This window comes from Eubalaena glacialis, chromosome 4, assembly GCF_028564815.1.
Source record: "Eubalaena glacialis isolate mEubGla1 chromosome 4, mEubGla1.1.hap2.+ XY, whole genome shotgun sequence".
Lineage (NCBI taxonomy): Eukaryota > Metazoa > Chordata > Mammalia > Artiodactyla > Balaenidae > Eubalaena > Eubalaena glacialis.
Genome location: NC_083719.1, coordinates 36,072,607 through 36,085,403, shown reverse-complemented (window position 1 = coordinate 36,085,403; position 12,797 = coordinate 36,072,607). Strand labels below are relative to the sequence as shown.

The following is a 12,797-nucleotide window of genomic DNA, read 5'->3' as shown; positions in this document are numbered from 1 at the left end:
AATGACAAAATCCAAATATGCAAGAAGATTCTCCATGATCTAGTCCCTGCCTACATCACCCACCATATCTCCCACTACTCTGTGGGTGCATCTCATGCACTAGCCTCATTGAATTACTCTTAAATCTCCAAACACTCCGCACCCTGGCTCATACCTCCAGTCACTTTACATCCTCTCTCTCTGACTGGAATTCCCTTTCCTCTGTGTCCTGCATTATTTCTCCGCAAACCTCAAGACCTAATGCAAGCCTTTCCTGATCAATTGACCCTTTCCTGATTTCAGCCACAGTCGAGCACACCCTTTGTAACCTCACCCTGTGACAGCAGTTATCAATTATTTCCTGTCTGTCTCCATTATCTACTGCGAGTTCCTATCAGGCAGGAGCTGTATCTTATTCATCTCTGTAAGGCACAAGAGAGTTTATTATATTTTTTAAAAGAGAATGAATGAACCGATGCATAAATAAATTGAGAGAGAAGAAGAAAGGCTTCTAGAAACATGAGACTAGAGTAACAGAGAAGAAGACCAGGGATGAAGGGGTCAGAAAGGACAGCAACAGAGAAAGGGACAGGCACCCATGGCCTCTTTTACTTTTGTTTGAGGCAACAGATGGGACATAAAATATTCAGAAGCCGAGTGTGTCATTTCTTTTGAGAAATTTCTAATCAGCCTAAAAGGGGACTCATGATGGCTTTAGCCTGCCCTATCAGCTTGCAAGGCCCAAGAGAATCTGAGCCATTAGCTATAAAAATAAACTCCAGCCAGCAGGGGCCGATACTGGAGCCTTCTCTTTAGGGATCCAGAGCAGCTGGTGTCTTTTTTTAAACTACTGTCTTGGGAGCTGCCCCTGGCACAGAAACCCTCCGCTTCCCTGGGAATCTCCTCCATTATCTTATCCAGGTTGTCCATATTTCCTAGAAAACCTAATGACAATTCTGGGCAAGCTGGCTTTGTATGGGAACCATATTTATACAAATTGTTATTCAGACTATGTCATCTGACATGGCCTGGTAATGGGACAGGGTATTTGTAATTCCCAGCAAGGCTAATCCACTCCCTGATAAATCTCCTTCCATTGTAGAGGTAAAGATTTTAGAGGAATGTCCCCCTGTCTTTCCATCCCAGTCTGCTCCCGGTAGCCTAACGTCCTCCCTCTTTTCATAAGTCACAATCTTCCAGTCTTGCCTCTGTCATCCTCCCCGAGTTCTCACTTCCTAGTACCTACACCGCCTGCCTCTTTCTTCATCCCCACGTCGATCCGCATCTGGGTCTCCCCTCCTTCACACTCTCAGTTCCTTTTGTCCTCACCTTTCTCCTCTTTCCTTGGGCTCACTTCTGATAGAACCCAGAAGAGAGATGAGCACGGTACCAGGACGAGGCCATCACGGGACGAGTCTGCAAGTTGGGAGGCGAAGTCCGGGATTCACTGTCCTGTTGCATCAGTACAATGTGCACAGTGACCTGCTGTTAACATTTTCTGGCTTGTTTAAACGTGCTTGTTGAACTGATTTTTCCTCTGCCTGTGCTTTGGGCCTTCCTCTCCTTTTGTGCACCCATCCCATCCCATAAGCAGAGGCTGACATCGAGCCTTTGACAATAGGGCTACTCTGTGGCGGGTTAGGAGTGAGGAGAGCATGGTAGTGAGGCCACTGAGGCCCCCATCCACACAACAGGAAAACGCCGCATTCTCTGAAACTCAAGGGACTAGAATTAAGTTAATTCTGTAATACGACAGGCAAGAAGCCTTTGGCATTCAAGAAGAAAGTCACTATGTAAACACCAGTTGTGGTCCTTCCTCTTTCTTCTGTCTTCCTCACATAACCGCCTGTCTACGGAATTAGACGCTCTCCTGCTCCTGGCTTGTGGCGGTTTCCCTGCTTAGCTGGTTATTGTTGCGGTGATGATGTGTCCGTCAATTTACTGTGTTCTCCACTCTCCCGTCTCAGAGACGCTTCTCTGGACCTCGGGCCCTGCTGACAGTGCAGTGGGTTGTGTGACCCGAAAGGCTGCAGTTGACTTGACATAGGCAGGCCCTTGACTCAGCGGTGGCCCATCGCCGGCTGGTCAGTGAGCGATTATATTCTCTTTTCAAAATCTGAACTGAAATAGAATGAAACTAGTGGGATGGAGATGGGATAAAGCTGAGAGGTTATGTAGATATGGGACTGGAAACAATCATTCTTGGCCATGTGCCTTTGGATAATTAAGCAGAGAAGGCCACTCTGCAGAAAGAAGTACGAAGTAGAAACGAGAAGCCGCGCAACCCCAGAGAAAGGGGAGATGGAGAGGGTAACCTCCATCCTTGAAACGTGGCTCTACCTCCCTGCTGAGGGGCCACAGAATTCCCCTGCACACAAGTCACCCTGTCAGCGTGAGCTCCTCTGAGTCGGCTTCTGTCCCATGAAACGAATGACGTGTGACTCACACAGGCCTAAAGGACCTGGACTTTTTTGAAAGCAGACTAATACTGGCACTTAATGAATACTTGCTACATGCTCTGTCTAGGTACATGGTAAATATTCAGTATATTATATTTTTAAAAATTCGCTCCTCCTAGCAATCCTAGGCAGCTGATATATTTTCCTCATGTATACATAAGGAAATTGTGGTATAGAATGGTAAAATAACTTGTTCGGGGGTCACACAGCTAGAGGAAAAAAGAATTGGAATTCCACGCAGGTCTGGCTGACTCCAAAGCTGATATCTTTCCACAATATTGCACTACCTTCTGCCACCTTCAAGACAAGGTGCCGCTCTCTCTTACACACTGTCTGAACAGGGAGGGCGGGCAGAAGGTAGGTGCTGCTTCTGAGTCTCGGTTATACACTCTATGACTTGCGCATTGTCCCCTGCTTCCCTGCTGCAGGCATTGGAGGGCAGGATCACTCCTCGGCAGTCCGGCCGCCAGGAAGGAGAATGGCTGGTGAGCAGGCTGGGGTCTGGCGGGGGTCTGGGGCTGAAGAAGGCAGTGGTAGCCCACTTGGTCGGCTTGTCCAGGGCAGTGTGTGAAAGAGCTGCCCCCTCCACCCTGTTCGAGGTAGCCTGCAGCGAAAAGGAAGCTGGGTTCTAACCCTGTCTCTGCCGTGACCTCGGGACAGCCACTTCTGAGCCTCCGACTCCTCATTTGTAAAATTCAGGAGGGCTAGACGAGGTCAGTATTTCCCGAAGTGGAACCTTGAACACTCATGGGGCATGCAGTGATTTCAGTGCCTGAAAACAGCCTTAAATAGCACCGAATCACAGCATAAAAATGTTATTTCTGTATCGGTTCTCCCTTCACTCTCCTAAGTAAGGTAAAGAGAAACTCACAGATGGGTTTTTGGCATGTTTTAAATTACTTTCAGTCACTTCGTAAGTTTCCTTTAAAAATTTTTTTTTTTTTTGGCCATGCTGTGCGGCGTGCGGGATCTTAATTCCCCCACCAGGGATCAAACCCATGCCCCCTGCCGTGGAAGTGTGGAGTCCTAACCACTGGACTGCCAGGGAAGTCCCCCTTTAAAATTTTTTGCAAGTTGCTAAGAGAATAGATTTTAAAAGTTCTCACCACACACATACGAAATTGTAGCTATATGAGGTGGTGAGTGCGTTAGGTAACCTTACTGCGGTAACCATTTCATAATATATACATATATAAAATCAGAACATTATACTCTCTAAACATACACGATATTATATGTCAATTACGTCTCAATAAAGCTGGAAAGATAAATAAACAGAACTTTGAAATTTGTTTGCACTGTATTTATTTTTACCACTACCTTCTATTCATGGATTTTCATGACTTTAATATCAAATTTCCTTCTGAAATAAGTGTAAGTAAAAAATAGACTTGCACAATGATAGCTACCATTTATTGAGTGGCTACTCTGTGCCATGTACTTCATATATATTATTCCTAATTTCCCCAACAATTCTAAGATAAGAATCATTACCTCTATTTTACAGCTGAGGCAACTGAGGACCAAAAGGCTAAGTAATATGCATGCAGTCAGATACCTAGTAAACGAGGATTTGAACAGATTTGTCTGATTCTGAAGCACATGTTCTTTCCACTATCCTATCCTCTCCACTAGAGTCTAATATCTGAACCTACACTTGGGAAGCAGTTCCAACAGGCTCTGCTCAGGCTTTAGCCCCTGTGACCTCTCTGCCACAATGGACACTCTCCCCTTTCTGAATTCCTCTCCTGGTTTGCCTTTATGCAACTTCTCCTCTCCTCTTCCTGATCATGTCTTCCTCTCAATTTCTGGCCCCTCATCTCCTTATGTGTTTTATGTTGTCTTTCACTCTTGCTCTAGATCATTGAAAAGCAACATCTGTCCCAATTAGATGTGAATCCCAGCCCTAGAGCTGCTTTTATGAGTAATGTAATCAATGCTACTGGCTGCATTTTGGCAGCGAGGAACCTGAGGGCTCACAGGAGTGCTGTAATGTCCCCAGGTAGGTAAGGTGAGTAGGCATGAACCCAGACACTCGGGCTCAGAGCAAGATAGAAGGGGACTTGGAGCTCCAGTGACTTGGGTGTGTGTGCACGCATGTGTGTGCGTGTGTGTGTGGGGGTGGTGGTGGTAGAGGAGGTTGTGGTACTTTCTCCACAGGGGCCAAACAGGGATGAGCAGGAAATGGGATTGGGGGTTGGAGAAGAAAAGAAAACAAAACTCTGACACAAGAAACAGCAGCCCTGGAGACGTGGTGGCAGCCTGAGTGCAAGGAGAATAAATGTCAGTATGGGACTCTCAGGGAGAGGCCAGAGCCCATGGGCTTTAGGAAGTCTGTAGATTATACCGAGATGCAGGCATTCTTTCTCTGTCCTGTGACTCCGTTATGAATATCTCCAGGCTTAGTCAGCTAAATTAGAGGTAACTTGGAGAAGTACCCACTTGGGTTGGGCAGCAAAGGGCTGCTGGTCTCTCCACACAGCTCCTCTCTGAGGCCAGAGCGGTGGGCACTGCTGGTCTAGAATCCAGAGTGACCAGCAACCAAGCCAGCGTGGATATTTGGTAGCAAGCAAGGAGCTAACAACGATGAGAACTAGTACAGAGCAGACTGAAGCAGAGAAGTTCTTGAGATCAAGTTCCTTGTCCTCAAACCTAACAGAGGCAGCAGCCTCTGGTAAGGAGGAGAGGCTGGATCCCCCTATCCACTGACCATCCGGGAGGTCCCCTGTGCCATTGGTATTGACAACCAAACACAAACAGAAGTTGCAAATAAGGACCCGGAATACAAGTGGGTCCACACTCCACTCCGCTTCTCCAAGGTGTAATTGGAGAGGACAGATTGCCCTCAATGTTTGAGTCAGTTCACCTGCATGCTATAGTGGGAGAGTTTTTGGAGTCAAAATCATCTAAGATTAAACTGCTAAAGCCACATTTGACGTCTTTGGATCTTAGTTTCCTTATCTATAAAGTGAAATAAAAATACTGAGCTCACACCATGGCTGTGAAAATGAACTGCGGCAACAATGGACGGCGGATGGCATAGGACTTGCACTTAGCAGGGGCTCAGTGATGTCGCCTCACCTGCCTCCTTGGCCCTGGACTCTTAACCCGACCCCCAACCAGGTCCCAACACCCTGGGCATCACCCGTGGAGGTTGGATCCTACCTTTGGTTAGGGAGTGAATCCCGAGCTTGACCTGGGAAAAGTTCCCACTTCCGATTTCCCCTCGGATGCGGTAAAAGCCGATCCGTTTCCCCAGAGTGATCTCCCTCACCACCTTCTGGTCTTGGGACATGTCCTGGGTCAGCTTCTCGAAGGGTGTCAGCTGGCGAGGCTGTCCCTCTCCGTCCTCCTTGGTGCACTCCGTCTGACCACCACTCTCCACGCTCTCTCGCCGGTCCCACCTGGCATAGTGGGTGTTCTTCAGGCCGCCTCCATTCACATACACGGCCGTCATCGTCCTCCGCAGGCCCACGTTTCCATCTCAGCAGAGGCACCAATCGGGGGCAGGCTGGGGAGGAGCCGAAGGGGCCCGGCGGGTGGGAGATGGGAGTTGACTGCCAGAGCCCTGTGTCCTCGAGAGCTGGGCAAAGACTCTTGAATGTGCAAACCCCCTTCTCAGCTTCAGTCGGGGGAGGGCAGAGGCCAAGGCCAGAACCGCCTACCAGCCAAGCGCGAAGCCGCCCTCACTCGAGACCTTCCTTCACGTTGAACTTCCCAGCTCTAACTGGACCATCAGGCACACGTCCAGGTACCAGAGCCGCTTCCCTGATCAGGATCCAAGAACTTTCTGGCTGGCCGTGCTGGTGCTCTGTGGTAGGTGGCTGTGTCCCAAAACAAAGGCTCCAGTTTGCTATTTCCTTTGATGGCCAGAGAATCTTTTCCTCTGGTGTGTAAAAGCCCCGCAGAGGCCCTCAGGTCCCTGCTGCTGGCACGTATCTCTGATCTTCTTCATTTTGCGCTTTTGCTGTCAAGTTGCAGGGAGACCGGAGACCTGATAATCTGGACCCCAGGAAAGAAGAAACTTGCAAATCAGCCTTCTGGTCACACGGGCAGCCACAGGAGGATTAAATCCCTGCAATGCCACTTCAGCCGGCCTTTATTTAGATGAGCCTTCCTCTAAGCCGTGAGCTGTCTCAAAAATTTGGTGGGTGCTACTTCATCCTAAGAACGGAGAATAAGGAAATGTATTAGCCCATGCTAATGTACAGTACGGGATTTATAATGAATGTGAAACTGCTTGGTGAGCACCAGTCTAAAATCACTCTACAAATTTCAGTTATGACTCATATCAGTAGTAAATGCTTGATCACATACGATTTAGTAAGAAGAAAATGTACTCACACACACTGCTCAATCTACATCTCAGAAAAGCCCTCACAGCCTGTAAATATTTCTAGCAAAATAATTTTTCTACTTCTGTTTCTGGCTTGCTTTGAAGCCAGACTTTTAAAATAATAATACAATAGGGAATTCCCTGGCGGTCCAGTGGTTAGGACTCAACACTTCCACTGCCGGGGGCCAGGGTTTGATCCCACGAGCCACGTGGCACGGCCCCCCAAAAAAAAGGAATTGGTAGGTACAGTGGAAATGTCTTTAGTAAAATCTGTCAGCTTTTCTGGTCACATCATTTCTAAAATAAAGTGACCACGATGTCAAATTTTGAAATAAAATGATAATACGATCATCATAATGACAAAGATTTCCTATCAGTTTTCAAAACTTCTTACACTGATTCAAATAACAATGTGTTATATTTCCTTTTACACTGTATGTTCTCATACACCGGCTAATTTTTCTCCTAGGCTTATTTTCTAGGTATTTCTAATCAGTTGTCAGCCTCTAGGCCCAGCAGCTCATTTTGAAGGTTCAGAAACAGGGTAATGTTACTGGAGGGCAAAAGTCTATGGCCTCCTCAGTGATGAGAAATACTGCCCAGCTGGAATATCTTCATGACTTTCTTCCATGCAGCCTCCAGTAAGAAATAATCACTTCCTCCCTGGATCCCCACAGCACTCTGTACAATTTCCAACAGGTCTCCTCTCCCTGAAGGTGGGGACCGGGTTTAATTCATCTCTATATCTCTCCTCCTCTCTCCCTCAGCATGGAGCATGATGTCCTAAATAAAGTGTTTGCTAAATGTGCGTCGAACTTGATTTTTGGACTTGAGCGTTCCAAACCAAAAAACCTGAGCGAAAACATGAGAGGCTGCCTTGGAAATGGGAATTCCCAATTCTGTTTGATGATTTCACATTATTACAGTTAGGTACAGAATTGCTTACACTGTAATTGTGTTTAAGTATGGGGTTGCTGAATAAAGAGAAACAAGGACGGGGAAGAGGAGTGGTGGGAGGCTGCCCATCGCTGTGCCTATTTCTGCATGGGGGAGGGGAAGCTGGATGAAGGGTAAAGGACAGAGGTTTAAAAGGGGCCAGGTATTAGTAACCACACACATCTCTAGGCTAGAGTCTGAGTAGGGTGTTTTAAAAGACATTTTAAGGTAAAAGAGCCTGAATTAGCTTGAGGAAAATCTAAGCCACTGGTTCTTAAACCTCCTGGAGTTGCACACTCCTTTGAGATTCTGATGAAGCCTGTGACCCTATCCCCAGGAAAAAGCATGCACACCTAATCTGCATCCAGTTTGAAGGGGTTCACAGACCCTCTGAGACCCATCCCTGTACTTCAGATTAAGAAGCTCTACAAAGATCTCCTCAGATTCCTGGCAGAAAGAGACCACACAGACAAGAAGTGGTGTAACAATTTTAATTCTGAAAGAAACTTTAGCTTCACCTACGCAACTAGAGTGAGGCCTTTCGACAGGATGCAGTACTCGATCGCCTCGTGTTCCTGCAGGTTCCAGAACTTCTTGGCTCTGTGTCCTTCCTGGGCCTTGCTCAGGACTCCAGGCTTGCCTCTCTCCCAGTGCCTCGCCACGGTGCTGTCATTACCAACCCCAACTAGATGAGCACCTGGAGGGCAGGAACCTGCACGTTATTCTTCGAACTCCCAGGGCTCAGCCCAGTGCCTGGCAGTTGTATGATAAGCATTTGTTGAAGAAGGAATGAATTAACTTACCAACTGATTGATCGTTACATTCAGGTATGATCTATTGAGTAGAGGTAAATATTTTATTTATAGACACATAACACTATCCCAACATTTACTTGAATTATCTCAGAAAGCTTATTTCAGTCCACATTGTCAAGGCCTGGGCTACCTTCTACTGGCCAATAGTATTCCTGGCCCCGCCTTCTTGTGTAGGTGAAAGCTGAGTCTGAATTCCACCATCCAACTGAGAATTGCTACAGTACTGCTTAGAAATCCAAAGTCTTCAAATTATAATGCACTGGTTAGAGAGGGAAACAGGAGCTCTCATTCATTGTTAGAGGGTATAAATTGGTACAATTGCTTGGAGAACAATTGGTTATAGGTATTAAAGTACAAGTGTACGTATCCTTTGCCTCAGCTATTCCACTTGAATTTATCCTGCACGTACATTCACAAAGGTATACATATTTCTAATATAAAGATGGCTAGATAGATATTCACTGCTGCATTGTTTTGTAGGAAAAAACTAGACATTAATTAATTAAATGCCCGTCAGTAAGGACAAGTTAAATAAGTTACAATACATACATATACAAAAATAGTGGACTATTTGTGAAATAATTCATTGTACTTGTGAAAAAGAATGAGTTATGATATCCAAGATACATTGTTAAGAGGTCAGTAGAGTATTTTTCACTATTTACTCTTTTTATATGATTTACCTTTTTTTCATGTGCATGTATTTACCTTTAAAGAGAAAATTTAAAATATGTAATATGTTGCCATCTTACACAATTGGTGTACAGAAAGTTTGCTTTACTTTTGGTTATACAGGGAGATTGCCACACCTGATTGTCTAAGACTAATGGACTGCTTTTAAAATCAAAAGATAATTAAGGACTTCTAGTTAAATACAGAATTTTATGCTTTCATTTATCTCTATTTCCTTCCAAAACCCCACAGTAGGAATAGGAGGGGAAAAAGGCATAAACCCATAAGGACAAACAGAGTACGAGAGGTAATAGCAGATGTAAGATACCAACACATCTGGGGGAGATGGAAAGCAAATTGAGGAGTACTTAATGACTCTGCAAAGACAGTGAAGAAAACTGCAAAACTGGACATGCCAATGAGATATACCTTGCTGAACGCTCAAGAGACTTCAAACTATAAGAGACCAACTACCTCAAAGTTTGGAGGATTGAAGCAGACCAAAAATAGGGATTGTTTGAATGTAGAGCAGTGAGAGCCCCAGCCCCTTTCCTCCTCAGAGCCAGTTTGCTACTCTCTCTGCCCACTCCCAGGCCAGCTCAGGAGCACAAGGCACAGGACAGTCCATTAGCTCAGATCCAGTTATGGGATCACTGTTTCCCTCTTCTCTCTGCACCCTTAAACCCTTGAGTTTCCAGAATAAAGGGAAACATGTATATAATCTGCCAGGCAGGGGATTCCTCTTTTGGTTAAAGAGAAAAGACCTCCTGAAACCCATATTCAGAGGTTCTCCAACCCAAAACCCGCCTGACCACCTACTGTGCAGTCCTCCAGGTGCCAGTTTCACTTGCAGGCAAGGAGCTTCTGATCAGATTTAAGTGCCTTCTGCTTAGAATGAATGTCCAGCCAAGAGGCGCCAGACACCTAAGGAAAGGCTCCACAATGAAAGGAAGAAAGCATATCTACCCCCCTCGGCTGCTCGCCCGTGGGGTGAGGCAGGGATTCCGTGTGGCTGACAGGGTGTTGGTGCTCTGGCCACGTGTCAGGCCTGAGCCTCTGAGGTGGGAGAGTCGAGTTCAGGACATTGGTCCACCAGAGACCTCCCAGCCCCACGTAATATCAAACGGCAAAAGCTCTCCCAGAGATCTCCTTCTCAATGCTAAGACCCAGCTCCACTCAATGACCAGCAAGCTACAGTGCTGGACACCTTATGCCAAACAACTAGCAAGAGAGGAACACAACCCCACCCATTAGCAGAGAGGCTGCCTAAAATCACAATAAATTCACAGACCCCAAAACACACCAATGGACATGGTCCTGCCCACCAGAAAGACAAGATCAGGCCTTATCCACCAGAACACAGGCACCAGTCCCCTCCACCAGGAAGCCTACACAAGCCACTGAACCAACCTTACCCACTGCGAGCAGACACCAAAAACAACAGGAACTACGAACCTGCAGCCTGCAAAAAGGAGAACCCAAACACAGTAAGTTAAGCAAAATGAGAACACAGAGAAATACACAGCAGATGAAGGAGCAAGGTAAAAACCCACCAGACCAAACAAATGAAGAGGAAATAGGCAGTCTACTTGAAAAAGAATTCAGAGTAATGATAGTAAAGATGATCCAAAATCTTGGAAACAGAATGGAGAAAATACAAGAAACGTTTAACAAGGACCTAGAAGAACTAAAGAGCAAACAAACAATGATGAACAACACAATAAATGAAATTTAAAATTCTCTAGAAGGAATCAATAGAAGAATAACCGAAGCAGAAGAATGGATAAGTGACCTGGAAGATAAAGTAGTGGAAATAACTACTGCAGAGCAGAATAAAGACAAAAGAATGAAAAGAATTGAGGACAATCTCAGAGACCTCTGGGACAACATTAAACGCACCAACATTCGAATTATAGGGGTCCCAAAAGAAGAAGAGAAAAAAAAGGGACTGAGAAAATATTTGAAGAGATTATAGTTGAAAACTTCCCTAATATGGGTAAGGAAATAGTCAGTCAAGTCCAGGAAGCACAGAGAGTCCCATACAGCATAAATCCAAGGAGAAACATGCCAAGACACGTATTAATCAAACTATCAAAAATTAAGTACAAAGAAAAAATATTAAAAACAACAAGGGAGAAGCAACAATTAACATACAAGGGAATCCCCATAAGGTTAAGAGCTGATCTTTCAGCAGAAACTCTGCAAGCCAGAAGGGAGTGGCAGGACATATTTAAAGTGATGAAGGAGAAAAACCTGCAACCAAGATTACTCTACCCAGCAAGGATCTCATTCAGATTTGACGGAGAAATTAAAACCTTTACAGACAAGCAACAGCTAAGAGAATTCAGCACCACCAAACCAGCTCTACAACAAATGCTAAAGGAACTTCTCCAGGCAGGAAACACATGAGAAGGAAAAGACTTACAATAACAAACCCAAAACAATTAAGAAAATGGTAATAGGAACATACATATCGATAACTACCTTAAATGTAAATGGATTAAATGCTCCAACTAAAAGACATAGACTGCCTGAATGGATACAAAAACAAGACCCGTATATATGCTGTCTACAAGAGACCCACTTCAGACCTAGGGACACATACAGACTGAAAGTGAGGGGATGGAAAAAGATATTCCATGCAAATGGAAATCAAAAGAAAGCTGGAGTAGCAATTCTCATATCAGACAAAATAGACTTTAAAATAAAGACTATTAAAAGAGACAAAGAAGGACACTACATAATGATCAAGGGATCAATCCAAGAAGAAGATATAACAATGGTAAATATTTATGCACCTAACCTAGGGGCTCCTCAGTACATAAGGCAAATGCTAACAGCCATAAAAGGGGAAATTGACAGTAACACAATCATAGTAGGGGACTTTAACACCCCACTTTCACCAATGGACAGATCATCCAAAATGAAAATAAATAAGGAAACACAAGCTTTAAATGATACATTAAACAAGATGGACTTAATTGATATTTATAGGACATACCATCCAACAACAGCAGATTACACTTTCTTCTGAAGTGCTCAGGGAACATTCTCCAGGATAGATCATACCTTGGGTCACAAATCAAGCCTTGGTAAATTTAAGAAAATTGAAATCACATCAAGTATCTTTTCTGACCACTACGCTATGAGACTAGATATCAATTACAGGAAAAAATCTGTGAAAAATACAAACACATGGAGGCTAAACGACACACTACTTAATAACCAAGAGATCACTGAAGAAATCAAAGAGGAAATCAAAAAATACCTAGAAACAAATGACAATGAAAACACGATGACCCAAAACCTATGGGATGCAACAAAAGTAGTTCTAAGAGGGAAGTTTATAGTAATACAACCCTACCTCAAGAAACAAGAAACAGCTCAAATAAACAACCTAAATTTATACCTAAAGCAATTAGAGAAAGAAGAACAAAAAACCCCCAAAGTTAGTAGAAGGAAAGAAATCATAAAGATCAGATCAGAAATAAATGAAAATGAAATGAAGGAAATGATAGCAAAGATCAATAAAACTAAAAGCTGGTTCTTTGAGAAGATAAACAAAATTGATAAATCATTAGCCAGACTCATCAAGGAAAA

General features: G+C 44.5%; 1 protein-coding gene across 3 annotated transcripts in view; it reads right to left on the bottom strand.

Moving 5' to 3' along the window:
- The window catches only part of NIM1K (NIM1 serine/threonine protein kinase), a 69,937-nt gene that overhangs the window by 15,190 nt on the left and 41,950 nt on the right, over window positions 1-12,797 (bottom strand). For 2 of the 3 annotated variants that reach the window (XM_061187753.1, XM_061187751.1), the window contains one exon: window positions 5,604-6,602. In XM_061187753.1, the coding sequence (XP_061043736.1) occupies window positions 5,604-5,895 (292 nt within the window). In that variant the 5' untranslated portion in view covers window positions 5,896-6,602. Of the gene's footprint in view, window positions 1-5,603; window positions 6,603-8,232; window positions 8,337-12,797 lie in introns of those variants that run through there. The other variant, XM_061187754.1, reaches the window with a different exon arrangement.